The sequence below is a fragment of the Euphorbia lathyris genome, chromosome 7, assembly GCF_963576675.1.
Source record: "Euphorbia lathyris chromosome 7, ddEupLath1.1, whole genome shotgun sequence".
In the NCBI taxonomy this organism is placed as follows: domain Eukaryota; kingdom Viridiplantae; phylum Streptophyta; class Magnoliopsida; order Malpighiales; family Euphorbiaceae; genus Euphorbia; species Euphorbia lathyris.
The window spans coordinates 88,108,323-88,132,609 of record NC_088916.1 but is presented as its reverse complement, the minus strand read 5'-3'; the positions used below and the strand labels follow the sequence as shown (position 1 = coordinate 88,132,609).

The 24,287-nt window shown below is 35.1% G+C and overlaps 1 protein-coding gene and 1 long non-coding RNA gene across 4 annotated transcripts; both read right to left on the bottom strand.

The window, feature by feature from the left end:
- Positions 1–13,771: 13,771 nt before the first annotated feature.
- LOC136200814 (uncharacterized) lies at positions 13,772–17,209 on the bottom strand. Its single transcript, XR_010673531.1, has 3 exons — positions 16,993–17,209; positions 14,387–15,247; positions 13,772–13,950 (listed from the first exon to the last, which is right to left on the bottom strand). It is a non-coding gene; the product is annotated as an uncharacterized lncRNA (long non-coding RNA).
- A 1,238-nt stretch (positions 17,210–18,447) lies between these two features.
- On the bottom strand, positions 18,448–23,644 carry LOC136201324 (uncharacterized). Of its 3 annotated transcripts, none has more exons than XM_065991974.1 (11): positions 23,200–23,644; positions 21,533–21,708; positions 21,337–21,447; positions 21,143–21,238; positions 20,866–21,045; positions 20,522–20,757; positions 20,157–20,432; positions 19,961–20,053; positions 19,759–19,875; positions 18,819–19,166; positions 18,448–18,731 (listed from the first exon to the last, which is right to left on the bottom strand). In XM_065991974.1, exons 2-9 carry the CDS (start codon positions 21,675–21,677, stop codon positions 19,774–19,776), a joined length of 1,239 nt encoding a protein of 412 aa, XP_065848046.1. In that variant the 5' UTR covers positions 21,678–21,708; positions 23,200–23,644; the 3' UTR covers positions 18,448–18,731; positions 18,819–19,166; positions 19,759–19,773. The 3 variants fall into 3 exon arrangements, with proteins under 3 accessions (XP_065848046.1, XP_065848048.1, XP_065848047.1); XM_065991976.1 differs by having other exon boundaries at positions 20,522–20,610; XM_065991975.1 differs by lacking the exon at positions 23,200–23,644 and adding an exon at positions 22,917–23,183.
- Positions 23,645–24,287: the final 643 nt, after the last annotated feature.

Sequence of the window (24,287 nt, the reverse complement as noted above, 5' to 3'; positions counted from 1 at the left end):
GGGATTTTCTTATCACCTTTTATCTTACCATGTTTGTACCATTTGATATAGTCTATGAATCCTAGGCTAATTGTATCCTGTGACAATATTCTTCTCCTTTAATAATATTTTAGCTCTTATTTTGTTCTATGATTATTTGTTTAATCTTTGTCTTACGCTTTATTCAATTGGTTTAACTTATTCAAAAGCCTCAAAATTTTGTAGGCACATATTGCGAGCTGAATCTGACTTAGTCAGAGCCTAGGAGATTGACGATCTCTTAGTTGATTAAGCCCAAATTGCTGAGCCTTAGACCTAGTTTCGGCCTTACAAAGGAATCACGCACTAGAGACTTCAGGATGGTAAGTAGGGTTAATCGCCTTGAATACAAGTGAATTAGATTAGGTTTTTAATCTATTGACCTAATAATCTATCTTCATTATTATCGTTCATGGTGTCCGCTATGGTTACTTTCCTTTTTACAAAGTTCCGTTACTTGGTGTGGTTTTCACCATTGGATTTAATTTTCTACTCCATCATTCAATGGTGAAAACCACACCAAGTAACGGTACTTTGTAAAAAACAAAGTAACCATAGCGGGAACCTATCGTTCATACCATGCTCCTTCGGGTAATTGCATTAGTGAAAGATCACCTAGGAGTAGTTTAACTTAATTAGGAGTAAAATAACTTAGGTCGAATTAGTATAACTTAGCTAGGAGTAGCATAATTCAACTAGAAGTATATTAACTTAACAAAACAAACTCAAAACCCACACAGCCTAGATAACACCTGAGACCAAGTAGCTCGATACTTGTGGTAAATAAATCCTGTGGATTCGATACCTGGACTTGTCCAGATTTTATTACTTGATAACGACAGGGTACACTTATCCCTTAGTGAGCCTTCTTAACGGAGGCGCATCTGCGGACGGCTTCTGGCAATAAACTCTAACTCCTACAGGTGAGATCTGAGCTTAAAGACTAAATTTTGGATTGAAGGGAGTTCATCTTCGAACACAGATTTATTCTGAATTTACCAGATTAACCAAGGACAAGTTACAACAGACAAAGACCAGTTAGCAGAGAGAGCACGCCGCATTCGATGATTTTACAGGGGGATGATAATCGTCCAAAGAATGCATTAAAGTCGGCTGTCGGGATGATAATCGTCCTGAACCAGTTACTAATAAAAGTCCACAAAGTGGAAGCAAATGGCTAAACTATGAAAAGGTGGTCAATTGATTCCATGCTACCCTTGCAAAGGATGCATCTGGAAACGCAGCAGAAACCATATTTTATCAGAACGTCGTGGGCCGCCATTTTACCGTGTAGGATTTTCCAATAGCAAACTGATCTCGAAGGAGGGATAAATTTTTTCCAGATGAACCAAGCCCAGGGAACCGTCGGTGCATGAGGTGAAGGATGATCAAAGAATTGCTTCACCGTGAAGCGCCATGTAACAAAAGGCTTCCATATACAAATGTCTGATTCATCCAAATCCCGACGAACCTGAGTTATATTTTCCCGGATCCTGATTGGCAAAAAATCAATATTGACCCAAAGGTCCCCAACAAGGAAGTCATTAACACAGTTATACATACCTGTTTACTGTTTTGCAAGCAGGTTCAGTTGATCCGCCACCGAAGGTAGGATCCATTCATCTGTCCAAAAATTGAGGGAAGAGCCATTACCAATCCACCATTTGACTTGGCTTTTTATAATCAGAAAACAGGCCTTGCAAGAGATCCAAACAGAGGAGTTGACCAGATAGCTCTGAGGCTGACCTGAACCATATAAGAAGCATTGTTTCAGAAGATTAATCACAAAGGAATCTCCTTGCACCAATTCCCAGCACATTTTGCCTAGAAAGGCTAAATTGAAAAGATGGAACTGTTGAATATGAAGGAAAATAGGCAAATGTTTGGCAGCGGAAATATAAAAATTTTAACCTATTTCCTTAAACCAAGATCCGTTAATCGTTATTTCATACAAGGAAGGATAGAAGGAAATACCTTTTTGAAGAACTACCTACAGTTGCTAGCGAAGTGCCCTCAACTCTAGTTCCGAGTTCACGAGCACAAACCAAAAGACAAGATCAAACAAGTTAGAATCTCAACCAATGAATAGCAACCAAAATAGATTGCCTCTAACAAGTCAACACAAGATCAAGGATAAAGAGAAAGAGATGAAATCAATAGAATGGAAGCGAGCGGAGCAATTTCTTCTTCTACAATAGACTGGTCGAAATTCTCTCTCTGTTCCGGATTAACCCAATATACCTATAAGGGGGGATATATATAGCCTCTTGTATCTAAAACCTTAGTTAGATAGAATTAGGTTACTTCTTTTGAGTTTTATTCTAAAATAAAACTTCATAAATATTATCTATGGTTTTTAGATAACTTCTTTATAGTTTTATTCTAAAATAAAACTTAATAAATATTATCCACAGTTTTAGATAACTTCTTTATAGTTTTATTCTAAAATAAAACTTCATAAATATTATCTAAAGTTATATCTAAATATAAAGATAACATTAGGTTGTTTGGTAAAATAATATTTAGAAGCATTTAACCATTTTAAACCTTCTAACTTAATTATTCAATAATTATAATCTAATCATAATTGACTAAAATAAATTAATTCTCATATGTGTATATATATAATGCATGTATTTCCCCTTTTTCTATTTGGGCCTTTATATTGGGCTTCAATCTATTAATTAACATCCATTCCTCTTTTGGTTCTAAGTCTTATGTGTGACCCATTAGGTTCTTATTACTACTAGCCGTATACAACCATTAAATTAATTTCCCAAAGTTAATTTTAATCTTTGTATAACGGAATGAGTGCGAGGACTGTGATAGGGAGAACCGTAAACATTCCCCCAGAGTTATAAGAAGACAGGTTGATTCCGCCGTTGACCTTTCCGTATTAGTTACAGTATAATTCGATCATTCATCAACTACATCCTTGAACAGAATCTTATGACTATGGATAATGTCAAGTCATATATAGCGAGACGTTTGTTTTACTTGTACAGGCCGAGTTAACTCCAATTAGATAGGTTAAGTGAAATCTGCATTTCAAGTCTTAAGCTATCACCTTGCAAGGATTTAGAGTCAAGTCTTCCACAAGCGATCCTTGGACGTATCTCCCATTTATCAGGAGTGACAAATGCTCAATCCAATGTTAACTATCCTGCAATTACTTCCTATGGTACCCAACGCCTGCCCGCACACACCCCAAAGTCATCTCTGTTATGGATCGTGTTTGAACAGAGTCAAAGTATCACATTCCAAAATCCAGAATCACTAATTAACAATCCTTTGAGTCTGAGGATTACTTATACCTATTAATACCAATGTGATGAACAGGTGACAGGGATAAATCCATCCATCCTGTTATCTCAAGTCGGGTCCCCAATCCTAATGAACAACGTTTCATCGGATCTATGTAACTGTCCAGATATCTATATATATGAAGCTTGTGAGATCAGCTTTCTATCGGACAGAAGACATTGTTACATACAAGTCTCAACAGTGATATATCAATCCTAAACATATCACTTGACTTGGGGTGGTTTTAAGTTTATTAGTTTATTATAAAGTTTTGTCTCACTTCATGCTTGTATGAACACTTTATAATCACTTTAAACAAACTTACAGATTTCCTTTTATTAGACTTTATTTAGTGCTTAAAGGGATTGCCTTTATATAGTTATAAAACATATATCTCATTAAAACAAATGATATAAAGAACAATTCATTTATATTAAGTTTGTATCCTGCAACAATTATCTATAGGACACTAAACCCCAACATACTCCCACTTGGACTAAAGCCAATTATTTCTAAAACTTATCCCAGTAGAAGCTAAATGACGATCATGTACTTTCTGGGTTAAAGGCTTTGTCAACGGATCTGCAACGTTGTCCTCTGTAGGTACTCTTTCTATTCTCACATCTCCTCTAGCCACAATCTCTCTTATGATGTGGTATCACTTTAGGTAGTGCTTGGATGCATTATGAGACCGTGGTTCCTTTGCTTGCGCAATGGCTCCATTGTTATCACAGTACAGAGTAATGGGATTGACAATGTCAGGCACCACACCTAGTTCTGTAATGAACTTTCTAATCCAAACTGCTTCCTTTGCTGCTTCCGCAACAGCGATGTACTCTGACTCGATCATAGAGAAAGCTACGCTTCCCTGCTTGGAACTTTTCCAACTGACCGCGCCCCCATTCAAGATAAACAGGTATCCTGATTGAGATTTAAAATCATTCTCATCTGTGAGATGACTAGCGTCTGAAAACCCTTCAATTTTCAGATCTCCTTCTCCGTACACTAGGAACATATCTTTAGTCCTTCTCAAGTACTTAAGAATGTTCTTGATGGCAATCCAATGCTCGTCTCCCGGATTCCTTTGGTAACGACTCGTTACAGATAACGCGAACGCTACATCAGGTCTAGTGCATAACATAGCATACATAATCGAACCGATCGCACTGGCGTACGGGACTACAGCCATGCGTCATTTGTCATCATCAGTTTTAGGACATTGATGATTGTTTAACTTTATTCCATGTAGCATGGGTAAGTTACCTCGTTTCGATTCAAGCATGCTAAACCGATTTAGCACCTTTTCAATGTATGTAGCCTGTGAAAGACCAAGCAGTCTTCTCGATCTATCTCTATAGATTTTTATACCAAGTATATAAGCTGCTTCACCAAGGTCTTTCATTGAGAAGTTACCGGATAACCATACTTTTACCGACTGTAATAGAGCAATGTCATTTCCCATTAACAGTATATCGTCCACATATAGTATGAGAAATGCTATAGAGCTCCCACTTGCTTTCTTGTAAATGCAAGCTTCTTCGCAATTTTGTTCAAAACCAAATTGTTTTATGGTTTCGTCAAAACGCTTATTCCAGCTTCTAGACGCTTGCTTAAGTCCATAAATGGATCTCTGAAGTTTGCAAACTTTATTTGCATCCTTTGATATGAAACCTTCAGGCTGCATCATGTATACATCCTCAAGCAGGTTTCCGTTTAGGAAAGCTGTTTTCACATCCATTTGCCAAATCTCATAATCGTAGTGAGCGGAAATAACAAGCATGATTCTGATTGATTTGGACATAGCAACAGGAGAGAAGGTTTTGTCATAATCAACACCTTGTTTCTGACGATATCCTTTCACTACCAGCCTAGCCTTGTAGGTGCTAACCTTTCCATCCATGTCAGTCTTCTTTTTAAAGATCCACCTGCACCCAATAGGAATTATCCCTTCGGGTGGATCAACCAAAGTCCACACTTGGTTAGTATACATGGAATCCATTTCAGAATCCATGGCCTCAAGCCATGCTTTAGAATCTGGACTAGTAAGAGCCTCTTCGTAGTTTTCGGGTTCGTCGTCAAACACGGGAACCTCGTTATCATCTCCCACTAGAAAACCATATCTAACTGGGAGTTCACGAACTCTTTGTGATCTACGAATAGGTGCCACTAGAGTCTCATTTAATGGGACTTCTTCGGGTACCTCAACCGCTTCAGTTGTTTCAGTCGGTGTTTTTTCCTTTTGAACTTCGTCGAGTTCAATCACGTTTCCCTTTTGTGTTTCTTCGAGAAACTCTTTCTCTAAGAAGGTTGCGTGCTTGGATACGATTACTTTCTGATCATCTGGATGATAGAAGTAATATCCCATAGTTTCCTTAGGGTATCCAATGAAGAAACATTTATCAGATTTAGAATCTAGTTTGTCGGACGCAATGCGTTTGACATACGCTGAACAACCCCATACTCTCATAAATGAGAACACGGGTTTCCTACCAACGAACAATTCATATGGTGTGGAACAAGCGGATTTAGTTAGTACTCGGTTCAGGGTGAAGAGGGCGGTTTCTAAGGCATAGCCCCAGAACGTCTTTGGAAGTAAGGCGATGCTCATCATGGATCGTACCATATCTAAATGGGTACGGTATCTCCTCTCGGGTACACCATTGTGTTGTGGTGTATAGGGAGGTGTCCATTGTGAGCATATCCCACATTCAGTTAGATAATTCAGAAAATCATCTGAAAGATATTCGCCACCTCGATCGGATCGAAGCGTCTTTATTTTCTTTCCTAATTGATTTTCCACTTCATTCTTGAAGCATTTGAACTTGTCAAAAGCTTCTGATTTGTGCCTCATCAAGTAGATGTAACCATATCGAGTATGGTCATCTATGAAGCTTATGAAGAATCTGAATCCTCCTCTTTCTTGGACTGACATAGGACCGCATACATCTGAATGAATAAGTCCTAGAGTGTCTGATACACGCTCACCTTTATTGCTAAAGGGTGTCTTTGTCATTTTACCTTTTAAACATGATTCGCATGTTTCTAATGATTCAGGATCAATTGGATCTATAAGCCCATCTGAATGTAGCTTTAGCATGCGTCTCTTGTTTATATGATAATGCCACAAGTAAGTTGAATTATCTAGCTTATGTCTTTTGGTATCAATTGCGAAAACAGAAATCAACACATAAATCCCATTTTGTGATATTCCTGAGAAATAGAAAATCGAATCTCTATAAACATTGCAATGTTTGTTCTTTATAGAACATACCAGACGTTGGAGTACCGGCTTTTCCCTTCTGGAGGGTAGCTCGGTACAAAGAACAATTTCTCTTCCAATTCCCCACGTCACCATAATAGTGGCACTTTCTTTTGGGCTTCTTCACTTCCTTTCCCTTAACTTTAGTGGGCATGGCTTTCTTACCTTTCTTGGGATGTTTAGGATTGGGAGAATTCCCTTTCCTCTTCTTTGATCCCTCTATGACAAGAGCCGGTATAGCCTTGTCTTTCTAAATATTGGGCTCAACTGACTTGAGCATATTTGCAAGTTCTTCAAGAGAGGTTTGCAAGTTATTCATCTGATAGTTCATGATGAACTATGAATAACTCTTTGGGAGGGATTGAAGAATTAAGTCTACACTTAGTTCGTTATCCATCGCGAATCCAATACTAGAAAATTTGGTAATGTAGCTAATCATCTTGACACAATGTGTCATTATAGATGTGCCCTCTTGCATCTTGCAACGATATAGCAACTTGGATATCTCGTAGCGTTCGCACCTGGTCTGTTTCCCAAACAGTTCCTTTAGGTGCATGATGATGGAACATGCATAGTTGCCTTTGTAATTCCGATGTCATCGATGCAAGTATGATGCATCCGACATGATCGGCATCAGCCTTGTGCTTCTGATAAGCATCGATTGGGAGCATCATCCTCAGGGATAGGGGGTATCGATGTATCAAATACATACCCTATTTTATCGAACTTCAAAACGATTTTGAGGTTACGAAACCAGTCGGTGAAGTTTGAACTATTCAACTTGTTATCGGTAAGTATATTTTGCAGATTGGTGTTAGTCATGATTTTAAGAGTGTTTAATTAAACTTGAGAGTGAGAAAGAGTAGACGTATGTCATTCATTTGCTTTAAAGTATCACAATCTAAAATTATAGGCCTTTTAATTTATTTCAGATTGCTCCCACTATTTTGCCAAATTAATAACCCTCCATATTAATTCGAAGAATTTCACAAATCCTTTAGTGAGCTAGGATCCTAACTCCTGAGATTTCGCCTTGACTTTGGCCAACAAGCTAGTCCCATTTGTTAGGTAGATTCATGCAATCAATCACATCTCGAATGTGATTCCTAGGTTATTGGGTTACTAACCACATTAGTAACTAATATGTCATTCATATTAATCCCAACCATTTTGCCCATTAGTTTATGACAACATGAGTTTGCCCATCCTATTATCATAATCTAATTTAAGTATTACCCCATATTCATGAAAGAACGATTTTCGATAATCCAGGTGTTACCATAAGACCCCGAGCTTGACTTTAGCCAACAACCCAAAGGCCCCCAGTACTGCCGGCTGAATTATAATATTAGGGAGGGGCAACCGATTCTAATAACTTGCTTATTTACTTAACTTTTTAATGAGGGATTTTTATTTAAGTCTCATAATCTAACTTAGTCTTGATTTGCTTTAGCATACATCAGACACACATACATACATACATTGGCGTTATGGACATATCATCTAAATTATTTCGTCGAGCCAGAGACGGAATAAAAGGCCAAACCTAAGGAAATACTTGTTAGGGATTATAGCCAGTTAATCAACTGTAGCGCAGCGGAATTGCGGTTTAAAATTTATTTCTAATCCCTTTGAGTTCGATCTTTGTCCGTTAACCATTGATTGAATAAAACCTTTTGATCCGTTTAAGGATATAAACATACCCGGACTGTCTCTTCTAGAGACGGCTGAAGAATCCACAAGGTAGTAAGATCTCCGTAGTCAGGTGCACGAACAGCTATTGAGCCAGAACCGGTGCTAGCCGAAGAACGAAGAAGAACTGGAGAGATTTCGTAATTAGCCAAGAAAATCTTCACAATTGAAGTTGGGGCCGCCAATTTTAGTGCTCCTCCTTTTCAATTTTGTTGTGGCCGAATGTATATGTAGGTTAGATTAGGTTTAGAGTGTTTTAATTTATATATATAATGTATTCCTAAACCTAATTGGTTTAGGGTTAATTGGTTAATTACAAAACTAATCCAATCCTAATCTAATTACATAAATAAATACCAATAATATTTATTCTATGCAATTAGTTGTGATTAGATTAAATTTAATTACCCCAATTAAATGAATAACACTAATTAATAAATTGACGTATTAATCTAATTAATTATTCACTGAATGCAATTTCATTAATTTACAAATTAATTAATTACATCCCGTAAACTAATTAATCAATTAAATACCCAACACTTAAAACCATTAATCAATTACCTTGATACAAAGTACCAATTAATCAATTAATTAACCACCAATTAATTACCTTGACATTTTACTATCAATCAATTAATTAATTTCATCTCTCCAATGTACCGTTCTATAAGTTTTAACTCAGATGTTCGATGTGCACGATCCTATGGGACTGTCCTTAGTTAGCAGTGGGCTCACGGCCCACAGACAGTAAGTGGGTTCTAGCAAACCATTACTGTCCCTAACCAAGACATAGTTTTAGCAGTCTAAAGATGCAGAGACCCTGTAGTTATCTCTTAACTTCTTTTACCATTTGATATCGATATTATAAACTAGAGGCATGGCGGCTGTCATCCTCTCTGATGTTTATGATATTTCTTGATCTAAAGTAGATTGATGAAACAGATAAGTAAACTACTTATCAGGGTGTGGCCACACACTTATCAATCTCACTTATCAAGTGGCCTGTGATATCATCTCATTATTACATGAGTGGTAATTCCATCACTTCAATATCAATACCAACGTGTTCACCTGTTCACCCAATCATACCCATATTTAGCATCCTGTTACAGACCTGTTAGGCGTATGTCAAAGTGAACCGGATTCCATATTGATATTATAATGAAATCTGGTCTGAAGATAGTTAGAGACCTACTTAAGAAAACTAATGACACAACCACCACGTAGTTTTCTCGGGCGGATCGATCCAGTCACATGTATACAACATGTACCCATATTCACAACTGACTTATCAAGTGCTATAGCTAGTATCAATTACTACCATACAGTCGTCGAATATACAAGTCTGTGGTCCTAATCATTCCCATGATAGAATGGACTTGGGATATGGTTTTACGATTATCAATCAATGGATTCTCTATTCATATTATAGCACAAGATATAAATGAACTAGATTAATGCCTTTATTAATGTAACACAAATAGTGTATCTATGCAAGAATAATCAAAAAGCATAATACAATATACATGAACCAATGCCTAAGAACTAGGGCACACCAACAGTCTCCCACTTGGACTAGTTCCAAGCAGGCATTGCCCTAATCCCTATAGATCTAGTATGACCATCATGTAGGCGCTGTGCAAGTGCCTTGGTAAACGGATCTGCGACATTGTTCTCGGTGTCAACTCTCTGTAATGTAATGTCACCTCTCGCCTGGATCTCCCGAATGAGGTGAAACTTTCTAAGTACATGTTTGGATCTCTTGTGTGATCGGGGCTCGAGTGCTTGTGCTATGGCACCGTTGTTATCACAGAAAACATCAACTGCACCTAGGATAGTAGGAACTACACCTAAGTCAGTTATGAACTTCTTGATCCAAACTGCTTCGTTTGCAGCGTCACATGCAGCTATGTACTCAGCTTCCGTTGTAGAATCGGCAATGGTAGGCTGCTTTGAGCATCTCCAACTAATGGCACCGCCATTCAGGAGAAAAACATAACCAGACTGTGATTGTTTCTGGTCCTCATCAGTCTCGAAACTTGCATCAGTGTAACCTGATACTGCCAGCTCCTCTTGCCCACCAAAAACTAAAAAAAGATCCTTGGTACATTTAAGGTACTTTACGATAGCCTTAACTGCCTTCCAGTGCTCCTCGCTGGGATCTGACTGGTACCGGCTAGTCATGCTAAGTGCAAATGCAACATCTAGCCTTGTACATAACATAGAGTACATGATGGATCCTATAGCTGACGCATATGGGACCTTTTCCATGTTCTTTGTGTCCTGCTTTGTCTGAGGACAATCTTTCTTACCAAGTTTCAACCCATGGCGCATAGGCATGAATCCTTTCTTAGCCTGGTCCATGCTGAATCTTCTAAGAACTTTGTCTATGTACGTTGCCTGACTCAAGCCTAGAAGTCTGTTGGATCTATCTCTGTAGATCCTGATCCCTAAGATCGTTTCGTCTTCTCCTAAGTCTTTGATTGCGAAGCATTTACTCAACCACTGCTTCACGCCTTGCAGTGTTGGTATATCGCCTCCAATGAGCAGTATGTCATCAACATACAATATCAGGAAAGTGGATATGCTCCCACTGAATTTCATATACACACAGGGTTCATCAGGATTCTGCATGAAACCATATTCAGTTATGTTTTATGATTATTTTTTTCTTTTTTCCCAATTTTTAAGTTACACGGTATTTTTTATTTTTTTAGGAAAAGGTTTATATCATTGCATTAGATGATATTTGGGAAGATTTTAAGTGATTGACAAATACTAGTTAATTCAGTTTTTTTCTAATTTTCAGTAAGGTAGAGCTAAAATTGATCTTACTTGGAAAGGCTATATGTGCATTTTTCTTAAAATGTTTGGGTTAAAGTTATAATAATATAAACATATAATCTTGTAACTCAACTTTCTCATTTATACAACAAAAAATTATACTAATGTTTTTAGTTACTTCTCTAACAATAATAGAGGGTATTGGATGAAATTAGATATGAATGTGGGTCATTATGAACTTTTAAAAATTGAGGCAAAGGGCAACAAATAAAGAGGCAACAAATGTGGGAGCAGTTAAGGTTTTGAGCCAAATAAAGAGGCAACAAATGTATTAAGCTGAAACAATGTGTATGCACAAACGTAAAGTCACTTTTTTTATGTTCATATTATCAAATGCCATGCGACCATAGGAATAATACATTAGATTCCATTAGAATACTATACTTGAAGGAGAACAGTACTAAGCTGATTAAACTCTTGGTAAGTTTGGTTCAGTTATTTTTACAATGTTGCGGGTAGCTAATAGATATTAGCTAATATATTGGATTGCTTTTGTACTAATAGGGTAAATAAGTATACAGTTATACAAACACACATATACAAACAGTGCTCCATGTACAGTTAAAGATATGATGGTTCTTCCTAGTAAAAAATATATTGGTACCGTTATGCAAACAGATAGTGTTCCCTTCAGTGAATCTTCATATATGCCCTTAAAAGAATGCAATTTCTAAAATCAAACATCTATAAATTCAGTGTTCCCTTCAGTGAATCTTTATATATGCCCTTAAAAGAATGCAATTTCAGAAATGCTCATCTATAAATTCACTCTCTTTACTTGGAAACGTTGGAAATACATTAAGATGTCAAATGGAATTAAATTGACTCTCTTTATCAGTGATGGGTCAAAGAATTTAAATTAAAAACATCTCATATAGTTACAAATCAAGTTACCTTTCAAGCATCGCATGCATAGTTTTATCATAGACAAACTAATTATGATAGAAACGTCTAATAACAAAAATTAGCATAGCAACAATGTTTAAAACAAAGTTAAGAAATTTCCAGCAAATTTCACTTAAAACATAAAGTTGTATCAGTTAAATAGATTGTTCAGTAACTTGTTTTTTGGATGGAGTACATTCTGTCATATCTTGTTCTTCAGCTGGAGCACATTGCACTACAAAAAAAAGGAGTTTCAGGGACGAAAAAAATCGTCCCCAAAAAACATAAAAATTTGTCCCCTATAGTTTTGGGGACGATTTTTTCATCCTCAATTTTTGTCCTTGTTTCCTCCATCCTTGATTCTATTGGGGACGAAATAAATGATGTCGTCCCAATTTAGAGAGACTACTATCGTCCCCGCTCTTAAGGACGACTATCGTCCCCGTTGAGAGGGACGATAGTCATCCCTGATCCTAGGGATGACATTTTGTCCCTGTTCCTAGGGACGACATGTCGTCCCCGTTGATAGAGACGACAATTTGTCACTATTGCTAGGGATGACATGTCGTCCCCATTGATAGGGACGACATTTTGTCCCTGTTCCTAGGGACGACATGTCCTCCCCGTTGATAGGGACAACTGTCGTCCCTATTCCTAGGGACAACATTTCATCTCTGTTGATAAGGACGATTGTCGTCCCCATTCTTTGGGACGACTGTCGTCTCCGGTCATAGGGACAACTGTCGCCCCCGTTCTTAGGGACAAATTTTCGTCTCTGTTCATAAGAACGATTGTCATTCCTGTTACTAGGGACATCGTTTTGACCCCATTTTTTTAGGATGACTATCGTCCTTGTTTAGAATGACAAATGTCCCTTAAGAATGCTATATATCATTATGAGAGAAAAATATGAAATTCAAAGTGCAGAGCTTAGGATGCTACTTGAGCTTAAACAAGTAAGCTGTGAAGTGCAAAGTTCTAATCTAAAACAGTACAACCTCCATAAAATTCCTATTAACTAAAAAAGTATGACAAATGTCTAATTACAAATGTTTTACCGTTTTAACTTGCTGATGTACTTGCTGATGTAATCAGCAAGGATTTGTCCTCTGATTGATTAATAAAAGGTCAACTTGACCTTGAAAAAAAAGAATGAATACAGTTGAGTTAATGATTCCAATTTAATTGAAACTTTAGCCTTTTGAATGAAAGAAACATAGGATGCTGCCATAAATAAAACAACATAGAAATAATAATACAATTAATACCTAATGCATAATTATTAGGAACTACGCAGAGCTCGAAGAGAGGCATAATGAATGCCTAAATGATTCAGTATTTTCAAATTTCAGGGGACTCATATAGACATAGCAGCATAGGTTTAGTTACATCTTCGGAGTCACAAAATAGATTTTTGGGAAAGTATCAATTTGGACTCCACATAAATTAGTATTAATATAGACTTAACGTTTAAAAAATGTATCAACTTAGACATCGAGAACGGATTGGACACATCATTCCTATTACTCCGTTAAGTTCTAATTGAGGTGTCTCGTTCCGTTATAGAGACCTAAATTGGTACCATTTTTTAAACGTTAAACATATATTGGTGTTATTTTGTACGTGGAGCCTAAATTCATACTTCCCTAAAAACCATAAGCCTATTTTGATACCTTATCCCTGAACTATAACATGAATATTACAGCTATATTCTAATTCAAGCATCAGATAACACATAAATTAACCATGTAAAAACCCTTCAGCATCAAAAGGTTAAAAGCATAAAATTGCATTTACAGCTCTAGTTTAATATCCCATGATACGTTCTATGGTTAGACAATGACATCAATTTATATACACAGAAACTAACCTAAAACACCAGCTCATCGTAGATAAATCCTCTCAGTAGTAGTTCCTTGCTTTCTTCTTGGACCGTTAATCTTTTCCTGCTCAAAATAATTTCATGCAAGTTAGCTAGTCCACTAAATTATGCATATGAAATTCTAATTTCAAGGTAAATTTAAAATATTCTTCCATTCAAATTATAGTGAAACAGGTTTAGGCGTACAAATTCTAATCCCATGCATATGAAATCTAAACCCAAAAGACTATTCTACAACAAGAATTTGAATCCAATTTCTAATACTCAAAACAATTGTTTAAAATTCAAATTCACTATTTATGCAACATCTAATTGAGGACTAAAAGAGGTAACCTACTATTTTTTTTAACAGAAGTAACATATTCTAAACATTCTTTTCTTTTAATTTAGTTTACAAATATATGCAACACTGTGTTCTAAAATAGAAAATGATAATTGAACTTCATCAGTAATTATAGAAATATCAAGATTGTGCAGCAAATAAGAATCAAAATTAGTACCTTCGGACCAACCAATCATGTTCTATTCCCCTTTAAATTAGTGTCATGTTTTGTCCCCTTCAATCATCATCATCATCATTGATCACGTTAACATCTTCATCACCACTAACTTCTTCGTCGGTTAGCAGAATTCTTCTTGCAAGTTTGAGTTCTGATTGTAATCATCATCATCATCACAATCATCAATATTAATTGGAATTATTTCTTCTGCTTGATTAGCAATTGGAAGAGGTATTTCTTCAAAACCAAAAACAACCTCATTCTCCATGGCTTCATCATCATCATCTATAGGTCTTGTTGAATGAAAATCAGCGGTGATCTTCTCTTCTTGAAAAACATCACCATCTTCATTTTTCTCAGAAATATCCTCTAGTGATTGAAAAGGCAATTTATATATGTCCCTAGGATGATTTTTCACCACAATAAGCCAATTTTTTTTTTTTGGGGATCTTGAACATAAAAGACTTGTTCAGCTTGAGAAGCTAAAATAAATGGCACATCTGTTTTTAATCGACCATGGCCTTGACACTTGTGATTGAGAAATCATCTACTGTATATCCACTTCCTTTATGGCTCACATCAAACCATTCACATTTGAATAAGTAAACACAATTCATTCCTGAGTACTGGATCTCCCAAACATCTGTCAAATTCCCATAATACTCTTTTATCACAAGAACTATCATCACCCCTAGACAAGACTCCTGAATTTTGACTCTTGCGATTCATTTGACGATTTACAGTATGAAACCGATAGCCATTCACAATATGACCCGAGTAACTCTTGTAGCGTGGGTATGGACCAAAAGCAAGATTCATAAGATCCTTAGAAACAACATCATGTTCATTTAATTCATAAACCTGCAAGTTCATCAATAATATAAATGTAATTTATTGAAAACATGGACTAATAATGAGATATAACCTCAAACAAATTATAATAATCCATAGATATATTCACATACATGATCCTCGAACCATTTTGGAAATTCTGCATTATATCTCTGTACACATAAACAACCTCTGCAGTCTTGGTTTTAATGGGAAATAGCGTAAGACCTTGTGTGGAATTTTCTTATTATCGTTTGAATTGTCACCAGACTTCCACCTAGACAATCCACATATTTCACAAGATGTTGCATTTGCAAGTGGACCCCAATATAAAGTGCACATATTTTAACAGACATCATATTTTTCATAATGAAGACCCAAACGACGGATATATTTCTTTGCACTACTGTATGACTCAGGCATAGTATGTTTCCCATTCAGTATTATAACTAAGTAAATCGTCAAAAGATTTATTTGTCCATCTGTGAAAACTCTTCATGTGAAGTAACTTGACAATAGTAGCCAATTTCGAGAGTTCACATCCTGAATGCAATTTCTCCTTAGCTTCATTTAGTAATCGATAAAACTCACCAGCATCCCCTTTAGGTTCCCATAGCATACTATTACTGTCACAATCATTACCAACTGAACTATCATGATCAACACTATATATATCATTGACCAATCCAACCATATCATCATCCGACTCATTATCATTATCATTATCATTATCATTCGGATATTCATTGATACCACGTTCTTCATTTGGAGACTCCCCATGAAAATACCAAACTGTATATGTGGTTATAATTCCAAATTTCAACAAGTGAAATCTAATCGTAGATTCATCATTATAAACAACATTTCTACATTTTTTGCAAGGACATTGAATCACGTCGGTCAACAATTTAAATCTGTATGCATACTTCAAAAAAGTTTCAACTCCTTCAATGTAACTACGATATTTTCTATTGGCAAGAGCCATCCAACTCTTATCAATATCCATATCGTTTATGAACCAATCTGAAATTAAATCACATATTAACATTATGTATAATTGATTTAACATACAATAATGAGGATTAAGTGTCAAATATGATACTAGAACTAAGCACCAAAAAACCAAAAAATTGAGAGCAAAAAGAGTTACTCATTCCATCAATGTCTCAAATTGCATTTTTTACGGTTTGAAAAAAAAGTTTCTCTATAATTTATGTCAACCAGATTTATATTTGAAGTTGACCTATCAAGGGCTTCATGTGAATTTATCTTTGCATTTCATGGCTCATTTTACATTTAGTTAGCTAACTAGAAATACCATTATATAAGACAGAGCATACTTGCCTAGCTAAAATAGTCAAGACTTTATACATACAACTACTTTATTTGCAATCTCTTAGTTTTTTTTATCTAAGCATCAAACCAATCATAAATACAAACCTCATCCACTACTATTAGGATGCATACTATCTTGGTTTTTGAGACAAGTAGGAACTTAGTTCACAGTTTCCATAATTTTAAACTGGAAGTATTTTTTATATGGCTCAGTCAGGTATTTTGACAAACACTTGGTGATGAAAAGGCCACCAAATCACAAAAAGACCTAAAATCCCCAAAGCAATCATATGCAATGAAATTTTAGATTAACTTCAAACAAAATGAGCAGTTCTATTCTATAAACCAACACACAATTATGGAGATGAATAAATTAGAAGACAGATTAAAAAAAACAAGTGATACAAACTTAAAAATTAAAAAACGACCAATCATCTAACCTCTATGGACGAACGTTGACGACGCGAAGCAACCGAGGTTGGGTTCCGGTAGCTACTGTTGTCTCGCCTGAATCGCCTGACAAGGGTATTGCGTTTTCTCCATTTTGGCGTAAGAAATTAGGATGAAAGAGGGGCTCGCAGTTTGGGATTAGATTATAATTGATTTTGTTTTATTGAAACGCTGTGTCTAATGAAACCATGTCCTTTTGGTCTATTGAAAAAAAAAATTTAAATATAAATCATTATTAAATACCAGAATTTCAAATAAATCCCACTTCAAAATTTGATTCCAAAATATCCGATCAATCCATTTTTTTTTTGTATTAAACCCAAAATTATTCATGCCTTATGTCTATTGTTAATTTATTAAAACAATTTTCCAATTAATTGTATTTGTTATTCGATCCGCTCATGAGTGGTTTTGACTTTAGGCTTGATAAAAGATTGATAGTATTCCGTCCAATTTATAAAGGGAAAAGGTGTAAAAATGCCCCCTAACATTTACAGCGAAGGGCAATTTTACCGCTAACGTTTAAAATAATGCAATTTTACCCCTGACATTGGCAACCATGAGCCATTTTATCCCTAACGTTGTCAAGTTTGGTCAATTTTAGAAATAATTCATCAAATTGTCCTCTCGATCATCATTCTTGCATGTGAGTGTCATAAACATAGGATTAGATTTGGAAAAAAATTTAAAAAATATACTTTCTATTTTACGAGTTGGACAAAAAGAAATTCAAAATATTTCGCCGAATGTTAAGGGTAAAATTGCTCTTCGCGGCCAACGTTAAAGTATAATTGCATCATTGACGTTAAGGGTAAATTTGCTCCTGGCCGTAAACGTTAGGTGCATATTTTGCACCTTATCCCATTTATAAATAACTCGAGCTTGATTACAATTTTAGTAAATAGGAATTTAGGCTCGAACCGAGTTCAACTTTTAGTTCGAGCTTGTGTATTTTCTGATAATCCGAGTATAAGCATGTCAAAGTTGAACAGCTTTTGAGTGGTTTGGTGTTCAGTTCGATAAAAACTCGACTACTTATCCACAACTAAACTACCGTCGCCTCTCTGTCCATGCCAACAAAATCAACTTAATTATACTTCAAACAGTATTATAACTCTCTAGGAGCCATGGATGAAACCAAGGGAATAGGATCTATGCAAGATTGTGTAGAAGAGCTAAGTGGCCATAGATGAGACTTATAAATCAATTAATGAAATGGGGAAGACCAAAGCCTCTAATTTTCAGCTAATGATTAGCGATATTCAGCCTTGACAGGTGAAGCTACTTAGCATATTTAACTACTTGTACAAACAGCTTGCTTTTCAAAGCAGACAATGGATGGCAAGTTTCAAAGCAGACAATTTCAATAGCTCGGCTGACCTCCATTTTAGCTCAGGATTACACCCACATTTTTTTTTAGCAGCTTTGCTGCCAAGCCAGCTTCCTCAGCAAACACAACACAATCTTATTCGCACAATATTGATATGCAACCTCTAAACAACTTTCTGATACTTTCATCAGTCCACTATGAAATTTAATAAATTTAGAATCTAAAACCTTATGTAAATTGAAATCAAAACATTTAAAAATCCATCCTAAACCAAAAACATCATCCCTATCAATGTTGAAAAGTAATAAACTAGTGATATTAATCAATAAAGCAAGCAAGTTCAAAATTAACGAATCCATCAATTGACAACCTTCACAAGTCCATTTGCATCTCTTCCTCCTACAAAATTGTAAGAACAAAAACACCCAATTAACAATATGGTTTATTATATAGTTCAAAAGCAAATGTGTTTAATTAAGTACTTACCAAAGCATTCTGTGTACTCCTTGAGCTATTTTCTTTTAACATTATTTCCATCCTTCTGCAATACGATTCAGAAACCTGTTGTCGCTCCACCTCATGTTCATCTTGCGCCTTTCTATGCCCTTCGTGTGCCTTTAATTCAGCTGTCAGTCTTGCAACCTCATTTTTAAGCGCATTAACTTCATCATTTTTACCATTAGACATCATTCCTCTAGTAATTGCTTTATATCCCAATCCTTTACCACGAACATATCCTGATCTAACTCCAAATACCTGTTGTAGCACATGATCTGATGTGGGAACAGACTGATTATCATTTATCGGCTGATCCTCAACCCTTTGCATATCTTCCTATATTATGTAAAACATAAGTGAAATTTAATAAGCGAATTATAAAGATATGAAACAGCCTGAAACACAAACAAGTACCTAAAAAAGAAGACCAAACATATATAATATTATGGACCAATCAATCACCAATTGTCTAATAACTCAATCATAAGACCATAATAGAGATTTCACTTGAAATTAGATTTAAGAAAATAAGTTTCAGCATTATGTAAATTTCAGAACCTGCACATCCCATATGATAAAAGTAGTACAATAGTTCTTCATTATGCTTTTTGATGCAGACTTTTACACAAATTGATCATCCATCCAATAACTAAATGCAAAAAAACCACATGCCAATCCACAATATTTGTATAACACTTGTCACTATTGTAGTTTTTTCAACTAACTAGAACACATGAAACTGAAAATGTCATAAGCACATTTTAGGCATCTGAACCAAGTACAAGAAAAGCAAAGAGCTTTTATGATTATATTTAAAATCAGAATCACAACATCAATAGAAACACATGAAATAAGCGTATCAAACAAAGGTTAATCTAGTTTGACAGGATCCTAACAAGGCAATTGCTTAAAAAACTCTATTACTTACATAAATCCTTTTTGATTATGAATCATGGAATGTAGTTTGTCCTTGGTCATTTGTAATTCCATGAGTGGCCTTCCACACATCAGAAGCCTTTGGCAATTCGCCTAATTCCTCATCCATCTTCAACATTAATAGTATAATCATCTTAAATAGAACTAGTCAAACCCTTTAAAAATAATTGATAAGAGTTGCTCTATATATTTACCATTTTATACTCTACTTGTGCGAAAGGGGTTAGACCAGTTGAAGAAACCACTATTTGAGAAGCACGATTAGTTGAATTAATATAACTTTGTTCCTACAAATTAATAATGTGTAAGAAAGCATTCATTTAAAATTAAATTAACAATAATACATACTAACCATCACCTAATAAATTAAACAAAACATTATATATTAACCTGAAAATCCTCGCTTCCAAAAACTTTAAGCATGTCTTTCCAAGCATCTCCAGATAGTTCTGTAGGAACATGTTTCAAGCGTTCCTCATCATTACTATACATGCGATATTGGTTATGTAATTTATATTTCCATCTGCGATATGCCGTTTTCATCTGAAAGAAACAGAAGTACTCAAATTTAGCTTTTTTCATTTCTGGCGTATCGGGCTCCTCCTTTCCTAACTCTTCACGTTTCTTCCACTTTTCAGGGCTATCAGTGCTAACATCAAAATAGTCCTGTACAATATGTAGGTTCATTAAATATTTAATAAAATTTAACAATTCTACACAATAAATAAAAATCGGTCCAACACAATAATATTTACTTGAATCATAGCCCACAAACGGGACCTGTGCTTCTTTTCAATTTCATCCCAAGACTCAGTCGGAGGTCTATAAATTCTAGCGCAGTATCCTAACCATGACGATAATTTATTAGAATGCTTCCCAATTGGTCTAAAATATCTGCCCGGTGGAATGAAAACAACTAATTTGTTTTTCCTTCCATTGGTAAGTTTGTCGAGATCCATCCCTTTGTATGGTCCCCTACCAACTGATCTCGCTAAAAAATAAGTAACAACACTAATTAATTAAAAAAAACAGAATGAAGATATTCTAATTTTTCGTATAAAGTGCTAAAAAAAGATGTTAAGTTATAAATGAAACAAACCTCGAAAAGTTTCTGAATTTTCAGCGCTTATCTCCGTATCTGATAGGCAAGGATAGTCAGATTCATGATTATCAATGGGATTATCAGATTGTGGATGGTCAGAACCTTGCAAGTGACAAGCATCTATCTCATCAACATTTTCATTATCAGCATTGTTGATTATAGTACGCCTCATTTTGTCTAATATTAGATAACGAACAAAGAGTTATTATACATTCTAAAAAACATTTATATAAAAAAACTCGATAAATGAAAATTATAATAACCGTGGTCATACCGAGAGTAGATCGGCTTAATGAAGAATGCAAACCTTCATCATCGAAAGTAGCACGTGTACGAGGACTGGACGTTGTAATCCTTTTATTTCTAAGATCTTAATTGACAAAATAAAATGATTACTAGATATTATAAATAGCTTATTCATATTAAATACAAGAATAAGAAATAAATCATAACTTGCATATAATGTACCGTTCATTGACGCAACAGAAGATGGTGTACGTGCAGTTGCATTTCTAGTTGCTTCATTAATGTTAGCAGCACTCTGTACCTTCTTTTCTCTTGAGATTTGTCTCCATCCCTCTATGAAACAAAAGTTAACATATATAATATCATACATGGTACTAGGAAAATAAAAGCTAAATGATTCAAAATATTATATTTTTACCTTGATTTGCACCTAAAGTAGGCAATTGTTGACTTGTCGGGGAAATTGTATCTTCATCAGAATAATCATTTAAGATAGGTCGGTGAGGTTTAAGTACCGGACGTAATCTCCTCTTGTACTTCTTGCGTTTTTTTACACTCTCCATACTCTAACAATTGAATTAACCTTTTTATAACCTGTCAGAAATAATTTCTTAGTCCAAAATACATCTATAAAATACAAGCTCAATAGTCAAATTCTTTCATGTATTAAAGAAGCAGATCCAAAAACACATATACTGTGATGTTTTTTTTTTGTGTTTGTTTTGTTATTTAAGGCTTAATTTATGATTTGAGTTACATAGAAATTACTCTTAAGTGATTCATAATTTTTATATCCTTCATAGAAAAAAATAAAAAAATCAAGTAAACAAAATGCCTAGTTTTCTAAGTCTAAGATTTAAATCATAGCAGAAATCATAATTATACAGAAACAATTATAATCTAATTTACAGAATTAACATCAACTTAACAAGACTAAGTGCTGAATATAAACATCAAACACATTAGCTAAGGGAACAACAAACAACAGAGGAGAAAAAAACAGAGCTTCTATTGAAACTGACATCATTTCTTCTTTTTTGACCTGTCTCTTTTCCCAGATTGTAATATCTTTTTTTTTCCTTTTTTTGTGCGTGTAAACTCCAGATCCAGATAACCATGATATCTAATGAATTGACCTCAATGCTCTATTTATAGTTTGACATGTATGACTACGTATAGCTTGACATGTATGACTACGTATACCCTCACATATAATAAATACTACTTTTTCCTTTCCCATTAGTCATACTCATGGGCTACATTCTCATTTTCATAATCAAATTTCATCTTTTTCAAGACAATATTTTCTGTACATATACAAATGTAAGCATTTTTCTTGTGATCAAATTCATCTCTGAACAGTCAAAAATCACTTTGAAGTTAAATATACTCATGGTTTGTTTCCAGGAATATTCCACTTCTCAAGTTTGATGCACTCAATCTTGTGTTTTCATCAAAATATGCCATAAAAATTCTAATATTGCTTAATCAAAGACCAACACAGGAATTTTTTTAATCCAATTCCCAATTCCCATTTCATAATTTAGTTTTGTCTAGCTAACTAAACAAATACCAATTAGGATATTTGAAAATTGAACCCATACCACCAAACTCCGTCGAAGCAAAATAATCAAGCTGCATACAAAATTTCCACCTGTTGTTTTTTTTCCATATTACTCTTAAGTGAATCATACAAATAAGTATAAAAATCAATTGTTAACCAACTAATAACAAATGTTAACCAACTACAGATGAATCATAAATATTGAAAAAAAAAATTGACAGAGAAAGAGAAGGAATACCTAGTGTGTAAAGAACAAAAACGCTACCAGACTTGTAGAAAATGTTGGTATAGCACAGGAAAACTTAGTGAGTCTGTATTACGTGGGTTTTATTCCACAAAAAAAGTGGCGCCAAATTTACCCTCCAAATCACAGCTTAAGATCGTGTTAAATGATACACGTTTTCATCAGTATTTGGTTTTTATCCCTTAGGAAACTTAAATCACAGAATAAATCAAATTACTAAATTTCAAAAATCTAATATGAGCATACAAAACTCCATTAGAATAGAGGACCAAATTACCTGTCAAGGGATTCTAGCGCTGAAATCACAGTTCTCTCCAATTTTATTATTTCTTTGAGAAAGAAAACCTTGAGCTCCATCTACCAGCTGAGTCATGGATTGGAGTATACAAATAGTCTCCAATTTTCGCCCTAGATCTAAGTAAAAGGCAGAATTGTCAAGTGCTTCCTTAGGCAATAAACTCATCCAGTAATTAGGGGTTAATTCTCTCAGCTTCAATTAAAATATAAATTGGCTTCTAGATTGCTGGCCCTTCTCAGCTTGGTAGGAAGAATAAGATGCTGATGAAGAAATAATAGAGAGAAGAAGAGAGTAAAGATGAAATAATAATAGAATTTCATCTCACACCAGTTTCAATTTCAGTGGATTTAAAGAGAGTAAGAAAAGAATGAATAACCCAAAGATGAAAACTTAATTTCTACAGAGAGTTTTGCTCTTGAGGTGAAGACGGGGGCCATGGAAATGAGGTAGGTGAAGGGTTGGCTGCGTGGTCCCCAAAGAGTACAGATTGTTTTCCAAAATAAAAATTTAATTCGAAATATGTTAAAAAGTAATAAATTTAATTGATTAGAGACAATACAAAATTATGTCTTCTTTACTAATTCAATAATGTTAATAGAGGACAATATAATATAATCGTCCCTAAGAATTTGTGCCTGAAACTCTCTTTTTTTGTAGTGTTGTGACATTGTGTCATCTCTTCTTTAAAAGGCAACTTCTCCGGTTCACTCGTGCTCAAAACAGGACCACCAGACCCTGTATCCATGTAAATTGGTTCTTCATGCAAAGGGCATTTCTTTCTATACTCGGTGAATTCTTTAGTTGTCTCATTCAAAGCTTTTTCATAGCCATCTAAGAGATTTCTCGTCATGTATAGTTCGTGTTTGAGCCTAGAAGTCTCCATATGTCTTCTTTGTTGCTCCTCCATCTTCGCCTTGTGCAAATTATGAACCATGTTATTCTGATGATCGAACTCGCTAAGAAACATTTGTTGTTGGATACTCGAGTTTTGATAAGCCTGCTCTTTCGCATGATAGGACATCCCAGCTTTTTCCAAGACTTGTTGCATTTGCTCCATATACATATGG